Source organism: Myotis yumanensis, unplaced genomic scaffold, assembly GCF_028538775.1.
Source record: "Myotis yumanensis isolate MYYU_CA2020_CCGP unplaced genomic scaffold, mMyoYum1.0.hap1 SCAF_4, whole genome shotgun sequence".
Classification (NCBI taxonomy): Eukaryota; Metazoa; Chordata; class Mammalia; order Chiroptera; family Vespertilionidae; genus Myotis; species Myotis yumanensis.
Genome location: NW_027223755.1, coordinates 103,053,096 through 103,066,323, shown reverse-complemented (window position 1 = coordinate 103,066,323; position 13,228 = coordinate 103,053,096). Strand labels below are relative to the sequence as shown.

The window sequence follows — 13,228 nt, the reverse complement described above, 5'->3', positions numbered from 1 at the left end:
TAGAACAGGAGAATAGGCTCATAGATCAGGGAACAAATTGTGGTTGCCAAAGGGGGAAAGGGATGGATTAAAAAATACAAATTGGTAGATACCAAACAGTCACAGGGAATGTGAAGTACAGATTAGAGATTATAGTCAATAATATTGACATGGCTGTGGATGGTGCTGGGTAGGAATGGAAATATCGGGGGCGGGGGAGACACTTTGTAAAGTATATGATTGTCTAACCACCATGCTGTACGCCTCAAACTAATTCAAAATAATATTAAATAGAAACTGTCATTGAAAATGTTTTTACGACTTGGGAACAGGTTCCCTGGCGGTGCCTGAACACACAGGTCACAGCAGCGTGATTCACAACAGCCAAAAGGTGGAGACGGTCTGTCACTCAGGAAGGACGACAAAATGCTCCCTCCACCCAGTGGGAGGTGACTCGGCCACAAAAAGCGATGCAGTTCTGACACAGGTTACAGCACAGCTGCGCCTTGGCAACGTCATCCCACGTGAAAGAAGGCTAACACGCGGAAGCCACACATTGCATGATTCACATTTACATGAAACGTCCAGAACAGGTAAATGCACAGAAGTGGAAAGGAGCTCCGTGGTTGGCAGAGCCTGGGGAGGGGCAGTGACCGTGTCCTGGAGACAAGGCTTCGTGTGTGAGGAGGAGAAGTTCTGGAGATGGTGGTGCTGAGGCTGCACAACATGGTGAACGTGCTGAACGCCACTGAACCGCGCACTGACCAATGTCATGTATAATGTTATGCACATTTTGCCACAAGAAAAAGGCGGAGGATTCCCCCAAATTGCCGAGAATCAAGTGTTGTCAGCAAAGCCACAGCCACACCCCCAGCTGGCTGCCCTGTGTCCACACCCCCAGCGGGGCTCCCTGAGCCTTACCTCCGAGGCTGCTGTAACCCCAGCCGGTCACCCAGCACATCTTCCTCTCAGGGACCCTCAGGGAGGCGGGTGGGAGGGGGACCAGGCCGATGCGCTCAGAGAGCGTCACAGGGGCCTCCAGTTTCAGCAGGGCCACGTCTGCGCCCCCCTCTGCAGACAGGCTCTGGTTGAACTTGGGGTGGCGGACGATCTTAGTCACATTTGTCAGTGTGTCATGGTCATAGAGTCTCAGCTGCCCAACTTGAACCCTGAGGCCATAGGCCTCCCAGTCCTCCCTCGGGAGAGGGACCAGGAGCCTCTCAGAGGAGCCTCCGGGGCAGGGCCAGTCTGGGCACAGCAGCAGGGCTGGGGCTGCACTAACTGTGTCTCTCCCCAAGAGCCAGGGCCCTGCCCACAGCCCCCCTCCCATCAGCCCTCTGTGAGTTTCCCCCCCCCACCCCTGCCAGGGGGCCTCGGGCTGCGTGGCTCACCGCTGGGTGCAGTGGGCTGCGGTCAGCACCCACTGGTGGTGGATGAGGGAGCCCCCACAGAGGTGCTGCCACAGCTCCAGCTCCTTATTGTACCGTCGGATGCTGACCTGCCACGGCCATCTCCCCGGAGGGGTATTGTGCACGCCCACGGTGCCACCCTGCTGAGTCAATGAGCCGGGCCCTGGGAACACAGGGGACGCCATCAGGGACCCAGCAGGGCCCCTCGCACTCAGTCTCTCCCAGGACCCACCAAGGAGGCCCATCTGAGTTGACGCTGAGGGGCCTGGGCAGCCTGAGCAGAAGATGGGGACAGGGAGTCAGGACTCACCTGGGAACGAGGGCACGGAGCCCCCCAGGCCTGGGAGGCTCAAGATCAGCAGCCACAGCATCTGTGGGGATGGCAGGGGCCTGGGTGAGACCACCAGGGGCAGGGGTCCCATGTGGGGATGGAGAAGCCGGGGTCTGAGCAGGAGCATCCTCACCTGGAGGGATCCTCCTTGGGATCCTCTCTGCACCCCTTCATCCCCTGGCACAGGAAGGGCAGGCGGGGGCCCACTGGCTGGGCCATGGGCAGAGAGAGCTGCTCCTCTCCCAGGCCCACCAAGTCGGGGGTCAGTCAGCAGGCAGCGAGGAGCTGCTTCTGGGCCCTGGCACTGCCTCCCCCGGACCTGCCACCTGCTGTCACTGGGCAGCAGCCATCTCTGGCAGCACGGATCTCAGCCACAAAGCACAGCCAGGCCAGCGGACTGAGCAAGGAGATCTGCCAAGAAGATGCAGTTTTGCTGGAAGAAGCGCAAGAGCACTGGGCTCAGGCAGGCGGGCCCAGGGACAGAGCCCCAGAGCTGATGCTGGGCCCTTGAGGCACAGGGCAGCCCCTGAATCCACTGGACCCTCTGAGGCAGCATGGAGCTGGCCACCATCTGACTAGAGCATGCCATCTGCCTGGCACGTGGCCTGTGGCCACCCTCACTGCCACCAGTTGAGGCCATGCACACTGCCCTCTGCAGGGGGCTCTCCAGAAGCTGCCCCGAGACGGGCTTTCATGTGGGTACAAGTCAGGGAGAGGCACCTGGGAGGCAGGTGGATGGAGCAGAGATGGGCAGAGGGCGAGGCTGGAGCAAAGTGCTGGCTGATGACACCTTGACCAGCCCACAGGGAGACCCAGGCCACGGCCCCACTGGGACACAGTGCTCACCCCCTGCCTCTCCCTGCGCTAGACAAGATGGACCTGCCGGGGCGCAGCAGCCAGAGGAACTGCCAGGCCTCCCATCAAGTCCTGCCCTGAAAGGGGACCTGGCCCGCATCTGTGTCCGGCAGCGTCCCCCACCTTCTGTCTTGTGTGCTGAGGAGGCGGCGGCAGGACCACAGAGGAGTCCCTGCCCAGGAAACTGGGAAGCAGAAGCTCAGGGTACAACTGAGGCCGACAGGGCCCCTCCACTGTCCACCTGGATCCCACCCTTTGCTACTAACTGGGACTCTGGGACTTACCTGGTAGCACGACCCAGACCCCCATCCCTGAGAGGCTGAGCTCTGGTCACAGGGACTTCTCAGGCTGGGTGGCTGCACGTGTCCACCTGCCGTCACATTGACGAGGGGGTAGCAATAGACACCCAAGGACCCTCACCTTCCCTGCCCCCCATTGTGACACAGTAGCCCTGCCTCTGCCTGGTGCTCAGAGTCAATGTCCTACCAAGATGGTGGCACGTTTTGCTCCCTGGCCTCCAGACACAAGAAGCTCAATGTACCCAGACACCAGCTGTCACTCACATCTCAGGAATGTTCCTCAGTGCAGGCTGCACGGCCTGTGTTGTCCTTCCCCGCCCCCCCCCCCCCCCCCCCGGGGTCTTGCCCATCACCGATACTTTTACCACCATCGTGTCTGCTGCGTCCTGTGTCGCTAGTGCAGCCTGGACCTGCAGCAGAGCCCTGTCCAGCGCTGGGACCACTCAGAGCCGGCAGCCTGTTGTGTGGCCAGCGTCACGGGCTGGAGGGCACTGTGAGGTGGGGAGCACGCTGCTTCCCTGAGAGGGGCAGAGGCCCTCACTGGCCTGTTGTTTTGATGGGGGCCCTGGGTGCTGGGCCCTGGGAATCCTAAAGATTTCCTGTGGCCAGGCCCCTGCCTCCTCAGGGGTGCTCGCCCCCTCTCAGGAGCACACAGCCTGGAGGCCTGTAACCTCACCAGTGAGGGAGTCAGTGTGGACCAGTGCGGTCCCTCAGAACCTGCCCTGCTTTAGAAATAAGTGCAGATGCAACCAGTTCAGATGAGGTCAGAGTGGAGGGGGGGAGGCCCTAAATCCAATGATGGTTCCTTGTTGGAAGAGGTGAGGATGCGGAGAGCACAGAGGGGTGGGGAGGACAGGATGGAGGTCCAGGGGTTCCTCCCCAACCAAGGGTCCCAGCATCACCAGCAGCTGCAGGAGGCAGGTGCCTGGGAGTAGCTGTGGCCCCAGAACAACTTGATTGTGGTCTTCTGGCCTCCAGCCGGTAAGAGGATGCATTTGTGTTGTTTTAAGCTCACACTCCCCAGTCCGGGGCTGTCACTGTGACCCCAGGACACCACACAGGGGAGAGCCTGGTGGTGACTGAGGTGTGATGTCCACCTGGAAGGGCTTGGCCCTCATGGAGTCTCCATTCCAAGCCCTGAAGGTGTCTCTTGTCACTTCAGACAAGAAGAAGCCAATGAGTGTGGGCCAGGGGACCTCAAACTTTTTAAACAGGGGGCCAGTTCACTGTCACTCAGACCGTTTGAGGGCCGGGACTATAGTTTTTTAAAAAATACTATGAACAAATTTCTATGCACACTGCACATATCTTATTTTGAAGTAAAAAAACAAAACGGGAACAAATACAATATTTGTATTTGCATGTGGCCTGTGGGCCGCAGTTTGAGGACCCCTGTGTGGGCCCTCCCTAGGGTCCCCATGGGCACCGACCTGGCCTGCAGGGTCTCTATTGGGGGACAAAGCCCTGCTGCTTCAGTGTCACCGACCTCTGCAGGCCCAGGCTCAGTTAGAAAAGATTTCAGAGACCAGAGGCAACATGCCCTCCTGTCCATCTCCAGCCCAGGCATCTGGGTCCGCCCACCTTGATTCCTGCTGAGCCCAGGATGGGAGGTGCTCAGGCTGTGATTCCAGGCAAATGGTGGGGGTGGTGGGGGTAGCAGCGGCCCTAAGCCCATCCTCCCAAGAGAGAGCCCTGCAGGTCCACCCTGTGTCCATGCCTGCAGGCACAGCCCCAGGCCCAGGCGTGTCTCACTCCAACCTTCCCTCCAACTCCAAGTTCTAGGTCCTTCTCCCTCCCTTGGGAGCGCTGGCCTCTGAGTCACTCAGACCCTCAATTTTACTCCTAGAAACACTAAAGGTCTGACTATCTGACTAAACCCTCACCTGCTGGGGTCCAATCCCAGCGGGTCCAGGGATCCCCAAAGGTGTGGACGGAGTCGGCGAAGAATGAATGACATGGAAACTGGGTTCAGTTCATCAGCATAGTGAGGTTCTCCCTCCAGGATCTCCAGCGAAGTTCTGGCTAGGATCTCCAGCGAAGTTCTGGTGCCATGTTCTCTCGCTAGGTTCTCCAGCCAGGTTCTCCAGGTTCTGCAGCCAGGTTCAGTCACCAGGTTCTTTAGCCAGGTTCTATCCAGGTTCTTTTGCCATGTTCTGTCTAGGTTCTCCAGTGAAGTTCTGTAGCCAGGTTCTGTCCAGGATCTTTTGCCATGTTCTCTGGCTAGGTTCTGGTTAGGATCTGATGAGGATGTGATGAGGATGTGATGAGGATGTGATGAGGATATGATGAGGATCTGATGTTTATCCGTATTTATACCAGCCGATTTTAATCCTGTCAATTTCTATTACAAAGGTTAGGGTGTTTCTTATCTCCATTCCAGGGAGTAAAGATTATGTAGCTTAACTACCCGCCTGGCACTTAATTAAGGGGTTGTATCCCCTCCCTAACCTCAGGGAAAAATCCCCACCTGGGGAAACAACCTTTCTCAGAGAGGTGACCTCGGTTAAAACACATAGCGCCAAGAAGGTAAGCAAACATATTAAGAACAGTATGCCATATATGCCAGGTCCCTTGAAACAGCAAGGATGGACCGGCTCCCGGCACTCACCCAGGGAGGAAAGCCCTACAAAGACTCACAGTCCCCAGAAACCAATGGGAAGGCAGGCAGCCCACACCCTCCTGGCGGGCATAGGGGACCTGGATGTGTGTGGACCACGTGGCAGCTGTCACACACACGGCCCCGTGGACAGGCAGTCACTTAGGCAGAACCTGTACCTGGAACCCGAGGGCGAGAGCACAGGGCCAGGCTTTGCTGTGTCACCCCCTCCTCCCTCCCTGTGCGGAGCAGATCCCCAAGGGGTCCATCTAAATGGTGGTGCCTTCCACCTGAGTCTCAGGCCTTCTTTTCCCAGGAAATGGCTTTCCTGGAGAGCTCCTGGCTCCCAGGAACCCAGACTTCAGGGCACATGGGGGACGCAGCTCCTGATCCGCCACAACCCCCCTCCACCCTGGAGCTTCCACTCTCCCTAACTCGGAGTCCAGGCATCCTGGAAAGACTGAAGGACTGGGTCACAGTGACAGAGGAGGGCTTTCTACCCTGGCCTCGGGGGAGGGGTCCAGGCACTGCAAGGTCTGGAAGGCCGCCACCCCATTGTAGAATCAGACTGGGGACCAGCCTGTCGCTGCAGGCTACGGAGCCCCCTCACCCACAGTACAGGCCGCCTCAGGCTCCACAGGCCCTCCTAGGTCCTGGCCCCAACCTGCAGGAGCAGGACCCACCCCAGCGGGGCACCAGCCATGCCCCCCAAATCCTACTCCAGCAGGAAGTGCACCTCACTGCCTGGGGCAGGGGGGGACTCCACAGCCCCTTCTCACTCCCTGGATTTGAAACTGAAGCTCCTCTGTCCACTGGAAGCCCCTCCCACCCCCAGGGAGAAAGGAGGGGCTCTGCTGGGCCTGAGGGGACTGTGCACCTCGGTGCCTCTCCAGCAGGTGCACCAGCGCCAGGAGAGAGGCCTTGGTGGAATGGGGGTCCCCTCTCCACCCTCCTCTCTGCCACCTCCAACCAACCAGGACCAGGGAGCTGGGGGAGCCTGAGGGTGGGGAGGGTAAGAGGGGGACTGGCTGGTCCCAGGTCCCTGCAGGTCCGCCCTGCTCCAAAGAAGCTCAGAGCGGGAGACTGAGGATCTGGTGGAAATGAGGCTGCACTTCATTTGGTCCCAGGAGTTGATCACATTGGAAAATGGGGATTCGGCGCGGCCACGGGTCAGAGGGAGCAGCGGTGACCATGGAAACACAGCACCTCCTGTTTGCATGCAGCCACGTCCAGGTCATTAAAGCCTCCATGACACACTGACTGCGACTGAAGGAAGAAGAGGGACGGTCTGCACCCTCTGGGGGGCGGCCCTCCGGGCTGTGGCCTCCAGCCCCGGGCAGCAGACTCACCTCCACCCCAGCCAGGAGAGCCGCCAGGTCGCCCTCTTCCAGCTGCAGCCATAGCTGCCCATCCCACCTGGTCCCCCTCCCAGAGCCTGGGCTCCCCCAGCAGCAGGGACCACCCACTGGCCGCCTTGGCCACGCCCACCGGTAAGTGCACTGAGTCCAGAGCAGTTTTTCATGCAGTTTAATGAGCTACAGAGGGTGGGGAGGAGGCAGGAGTCCTCAGAGCACATCCCGCCTCTCCCTTTTACCTGTCAGGGGAGAGAGGCTGATGGAGGTGCTGAGGCAGGAGGATCTCAGAGCAGGTGGGGGCTGGGGGAGGGATGGAGGGGCGCTAGGTGCAATGAAGAGCTGGCACTGGGAGGGAGCAGGGAGGGTCCCCCAGACACCCTGGAGGGCCTGTCTTCATCTCATGGGCAGCCGCCTTGCCCGGCCCCGGGTTCAAGGAGAGGAATGAATATGACCGAGGATCCAAGGCAAGAAGGATGTCACTCTGGCATAGACTCCAGGAAAGTTGGCATGACAGTACTTGTGCCCCGAACTCACCACGCCTACCTGGACCCAGGTGCCCCTCCATTTACAGACCAAGGGGCCCCCAGAGTCACCCTGTGGGAAGAGGAGACAGGGGGTCAGTACTCAGAGCCCCTGCAGGCAGGAGCAACGGATGGAGGCCACAGTCTGGGGGTCTCACATTGCAGGTGCCCCGGCCTTCGCTCCCAGCACAGAGCATGTCGTCCTGGATAACATTGCCGTATTGCTGCCGACAGATCTCATTCGCCACGATGGGGACCTCCGCCTCCTGCAGATTGTGGGGCGTTGGCAGCGGCTCTGTGAGAAGAAGCCCAGTGAGCCTGTGGTCCTGAGGGGGCAGACAGTCACAGGCCGCGGGTTCTAGAACCACACGCTGAGCCTCAGTGCCCCCATGGGGACCCAGGGAGTCACCCACGACCCAAACTGTCTGGGTTCACTCGAGGCCAATGGGCTGATAATCTCTAGGCTGACACTGTGGGTACCAAGCTCCAAAAGGAAACAGAGAAATATATTTTTTATCCACAAATAATTTCTATTGGGATAAATCAGAGCAAGTGCTTTCCCCCAAGAAATACAGAGTGAGCGGCCCAACTGTCAAAATTGACTTTGTCCATTTAATAGTGAATCCTTGAGACATCACTGAAGTTCTCTCTCCTTATTCTCCATCCCACTATGGAGACTCAGGAAGAACGGGGACCCCGGAAGAGAAGACACGGCCTTGTGCAGAGTGAGGGAGAGAAATGCCTCACTGGGGGCATTTCTCAGTGGTGAGAGCACTGGCCCGAAGGGTCCCAGGTTTGATTCTTGGTCAAGGGCAAGTACCTGAGTTGCAGGTTCAATCCACAGCCCCGGTAAGGAAGGCAGCTAATAGATATGTCTCTCACATGGATGTTTCTCTTTCCCCCTCCCTTCCACTATCTAAAAATCAATAGAAGAAATATCCCTGGGTGATATTTAAAAAATAAAAAGATGCCCATGGCCATGCCTCACTCTTGCTACTTTGGTCTCTGCTCCTAACAGACTCCTCTCGAGCTGTCTGCCTCCTACACCCAAGGGAGACCCCGGAGGGACCCAGCTCAGACCCCAGCTGAGCCTCCTCTGTAAAGCCTGGCCCGCCCCCTTCATCGCCAGGGTGTCATCCTGGTTTGGTTTTTACCTTGAAAAGCAATGTCGCCCCAGCCAGTCACCCAGCACCGTGTGCCTGGGGGGAATGCGGAGGAGGCTGGTGGGAGGCTGATCCACCTGACGAGGTTAGATGGTCGCACGGGGGCCTCCAGTTTGAGAAGTGCCACATCCACCCCACCTGGTCCTTCATTTTCAAGGCTGTACTTGGGGTGGCGGATGATCCTGGCCACCTGCACACTGTCACTGTATGAGGGTCTCACTCGTCCTAGTTGGACCTTAAAATGCCAAGTCACTGGGTTTCTCCTGGGGACAGAAGGCCAAAGGCTTCTGAGAGGCTGTGGCAGGACGTGGGCCAGCCCCTCAGAGCCCAGAGACCTCCCCTCTGTGGTGGGCAAGGGGAGCGCCAGGAAGCTGAATCCTGGTGGGGGGTCTGCAGCCACTCAGCCCAGCATCTGCCCCCAACACACATCACATGCCTCCCGACACTGTCCACCCCAACCCCGGGGTGCTGGCAGAGTCAGACTTACTCTGGAATGCAGTGTGCAGCAGTCAGCACCCACTGGGGGTGGATGAGGGAGCCCCCACACCAAAGAATACACTCAGAACTTGCTGGATGGCAGAACCACAGGCCCACCTGCCACGGCCACTTCCCATCGGCAGCATCATGCCCCCCCACGATGCCCACCAGCTCAGTCCCTGGGTCGGGATCTGGGGAAGTAGAGGAGGAGCCATCAGGGACCCAGGCACCGCTGCCCAGCACTCAGCATGGCCCCATCCTCAGTCCCTCCCAGAGCCACCCTCAGAGGGGGATCGCCACCCATCCCAGGGGCGGCCTCTGAGAGGTCAGAGACAGGGGATTGGAGAAAAGCCAGGTTTGGGGGTCAGGACCCACCTGAGGTCACAGGTACGGAGCCCCCCAGACAGGGGAGAGTCAGGACCAGCAGCCACAGCATCTGCAGGGGGAGAGGGCAGGGAGGAGAGCCAGTGAGGAGATGTGGGGCGGGGACACAGCCTCGGAAGGGAGAGGATGGGGCTTGGAGCAGCGTCCTCACCATGCCAGGTCTGTCTGCCTCTGTCCTGGGCCCTCTGAGCCCCTTTATCCTCCTGCCAGACAGGCCCAGGGGAAGCCGCCCTCCTTTGGGGTGGGGCATGGGAGGAGGCGGGGCTTATCACTTCAGTGGGACCAGTGGTGACCAGCAGACCAGCTATCAGATAAGATACATGGTGTTTCCTCTCTGAGAAGACACTCAGTATTGGTGCTGGAGCCCTAGCTGGTTGGGCTCAGTGGATAGAGCATCAGCATATGGACTGAAGGGTACTAGGTTCGATTCTGGTCAAGAGCACATACTTTGGTTGCAGGTTCCGCGACTCTGGTTAGGGTTCATGCAGGAGGAAAACAAATGTGTCTCTCTCACATAAATATTTCCCTCTGTCTCTCCCTCTCCCTTCCACTCTCTCTAAAAATCAATGGAAAAATATCCATGGGTGAGGATTAACAAAAAATTAAAGTAATAAAAATATTGGTCTGGAGACATTTCAGTGGAAAGATGACAGTTTGCACATGAAAATAAAGAAATGAGATGCTTTGCTTCATCCTGTACACTGAAGGGTCTCAAGTTCAATTCCCAGTCAGACCACATACCTAGGATGAGGGTTCATTCCCCAATTGGGACACGTACAAGAAGCAAACGACCGATGTTTCTCACATCTCTCTCTCCCTTCCTCTCCCTAAAATCCATAAGCATGTCCTCAGTGAGGAACTAAATAAATGATAAATAATCAGATGCTCTGAATCAACACAGAGCAGGGGCACGGATGGGATGGGGGCTGGCACCTGAGCCAAGAGTGGGATGGGAGGGAGAAGGAGAGCAGCAGGCCCAGTGCGCCCCTGCCCCCCTCCTTCTTTTGAGGCTCACAGTGTCCCCCAAAAAGGACAGACTCTCTGGACTTGCAGACAGAGTTTGCCACCCACACCAGGAGATGGAGGAGGCACCTTCCCTGGAGCCTTTGGAGGTTGTGGGACCTGCTGACACCTTGATTGTAGACTTCCAGCCTCCAACACTGTGACAGAATCAAGTTTTATTTAAAGGTCCGGGTCTGTGGCATCTGCAACGCCCGCCACAGGACACTCAGGCATCTGCTCAGCTGTCCTCATACATCCTATGCATGACCAAGCTTTGTCAAAATGCACAGGAAAGGGTGTGAGAGGTGCCAATTTAGTGCTAGTTCTCCTCACCTCTCCTCACCTCCTGCACACGCCTGCACCCCCACAGCGCTGGGAGCCAATGCCCCTCTCACACTCCACGCTTTCTGAATGGAGGAGCTGTGTCCCCCAAGTTCAATCCCAGGCAGAGGCCGGCCACCCGCCAGGGACAGACTTTTCTGCCCTTTGACATTCTGAGAATCATTCTCCACCAAGCATGGGACAGGACCAAACAGTGGTTTGAGAGGAGAAGGAAGAGGGGTTCCCACACCTGAACCACTGCCCGGTCCTCTGTGCCCCGTGAGCCCAGTGAGGAGACCATCAAGGGATGCTTTGCAGCACCTAGATGAGCTCAGGTCTCTAGAAACCCATCATTCCCTCCTGGGCCAGAGTCCCTGTCATCCTTGCTGAGACGTTGGTGTCTCCGGGGGCACCCAGAATCCTCAGGGGACACTGGGGATCTCGTCAGGAAACAACCAGGATCCAACATGGCCGGGGGCCCTGTGGAGGGGGGAGCGAGCACCCAGGAGGGAAGGTGCTGGGCTCCCAGACCCAGCAAGTCCTACAGGCCCAGGGGCGAGACCTCTGGGTGATAAGGGGGCTTCCTCCCTCCCTGCCTCTGGTCTGGACAGAGCCCCCACCTTCACCCACCTCAACAGTGGATGTGGGTTTGGGGCTGGTTTCAGCCCAGGTGACAGGAAGGCAAGTCACAGAGGTGTCAGCGAGAGGCCACAGGCCCCAACGCCCAGCCTGATGCTGGACCCAGGCTTCCCGTCCCCCGGCACCAGGCTGGGCGATAACCAGCTGGGGCAGACCGGGGAAAAGACGGCATTTGGGCATTAGGAGCAGATCTGCCCCAAACAGAAAAAAGAGGTTTGAGGGTCTTGCAGGGGCGGTGGGGGGGGGGGGGGGGGGGAGGTGGATCTCATGACTATCACTGGCAGATAATACGATCTTCCTCCCAGAAAATCTAAAAAGCCTCAATGAAGAGGTGCTAAGATTAAGTTTCCCAAGGTGTCTAGATGGAAGGCAGATGTTTTACATACAAATCAGGAGAGAAAGAAGGAGAAACTCATCTTTAACCCCAGGCATAGCTAATGCGATGCCATACGGTAGAGACTCCATTCACGACCAGATCCATACATTCCTAATCTAGAGTCCGTGACAACCACAAAACTTCCTTGAGGAGGACACTCACACGAAATAAAATGTCATTCAATGTTGTTAACAGGAGACGGTGTCATCCAATATCAACTCTTCCAAAATCCCTATAGAATGTGAACTTCAGGCAAGTCTGGATCATTCAAAGTGACCCCCAATTTTTGAGGAGGAACATACAGGTGGGGGTGTCCCAGGAAGCCACAGGGCAGAGTGAGGCAAACTAGGCAGCTGGTACCATAAAGCTGTGGGAACGGGAACCGAGTGGCCGTTCAGTGATGCAGGGCGAGGGAACAGCTCGGCCGACCTGCCCATCCTCCTAGACCAGCCTCAGCGACAGCACAGCAGCAGACAAATGCACGGTATCAGCTCACAGCAAAGAAGGAGGAGACGGCATTGGTGAGGGGCCGCTGGGAATCAGATGGAGGGGATGAAGAAGAGGGGCTTGGGGAGAAGTGCAACCCCCTGTTCTGGTGCTTGGGTGAAGCCACCTCACTGTGCAGGACACATGCAGATGGGGCCACCTTGAACATGAGGGTCCCAGGCAACTCAGATCTTGGCAGGGGCTGAAGAGGGTCACCCAGCTCAGAGGAAGGTGGTGAGAGCCAGGAGGCTGGAAACACGGTCAGGACCCAGGCCGTCCTCTCCCTCCTGCAGTCGGGGTCACCCCAGGAGGAGGGTGAAGGATCCATCTCTAGAGAACCTTTGGTCCCAGCAAAACAGAGGATTGGCATCTGGGAAACCCAGGTCTCCGCCCAGTCATCTTAGAACAGAATCAACTAGTCCACCAGCCAACCAGCTGGACAGATGTGAGTCAGCATTTGAACTGTTAATAAACAGTTGTTTCTGTTCCTTAGAAAAGTGTTCTTGTACCTGATTGGTGTGGCTCAGCAGGTGAGTGTCAGCCCAGGAACCAGAGGTCCCAGGTTTGATCCCTGATCAGGGCACATGCCCAGGTTGCTGGCCCAATCCCCAGTAGGGGGCGTGCAGGAGGCAGCTGATCAATGATGCTCCTCTCTCATTGATATTTCTATCTCTCTATCCCTCTCCCTTCCTCTCTCTAAGTATACTTGTTTACGGTGGTAATTTTTGGCATAAACCAGCCCAAAACTTAGTGATTTGCTCTTACATATGAAGAAAACTGTTGGGGCTGACCAGGAAAGTATTGAGTTGGAAAGTTAGAAACCAAAGTAAAAACAAATGAAAAAAAGTTATTCAAACCTATTCAACTAGCAATGATGAGAAATAGAAGAAGTTTGAGTAAGTTTTCAGGGAGGTAGGAGAAAATACTGCATTTATGAAACAAGGATTAAATACTGTTTTCTTCTCGTATCAACCAGATAATAACCAACTCCACACGGACATTAAAAATATAACAAATTAGTCCAGGCCAGTGGTT

General features: G+C 57.0%; 1 protein-coding gene across 1 annotated transcript; it reads right to left on the bottom strand.

Annotated features, from left to right (window-relative positions):
- Positions 1-7,253: 7,253 nt before the first annotated feature.
- LOC139009527 (mastin-like) lies at positions 7,254-12,521 on the bottom strand. The gene is made up of 6 exons (XM_070413795.1): positions 12,204-12,521; positions 9,361-9,421; positions 8,996-9,164; positions 8,500-8,771; positions 7,504-7,640; positions 7,254-7,418 (listed from the first exon to the last, which is right to left on the bottom strand). Exons 1-6 carry the CDS (start codon positions 12,519-12,521, stop codon positions 7,254-7,256), a joined length of 1,122 nt encoding a protein of 373 aa, XP_070269896.1.
- Positions 12,522-13,228: the final 707 nt, after the last annotated feature.

Coding starts and splice junctions, on each gene's coding strand:
- LOC139009527 (XM_070413795.1), bottom strand. CDS start 12,521: ATGGATCCTTCACCCTCCTCCTGGGGTGACCCCGACTGCAGGAGGGAG. Junction 9,422..12,203: donor CCGTCTCCTCCTTCTTTGCT/GTGAGCTGATAC, acceptor CTCCCCCTGCAG/ATGCTGTGGCTGCTGGTCCT. Junction 9,165..9,360: donor CTCCGTACCTGTGACCTCAG/GTGGGTCCTGAC, acceptor ATCCCGACCCAG/GGACTGAGCTGGTGGGCATC.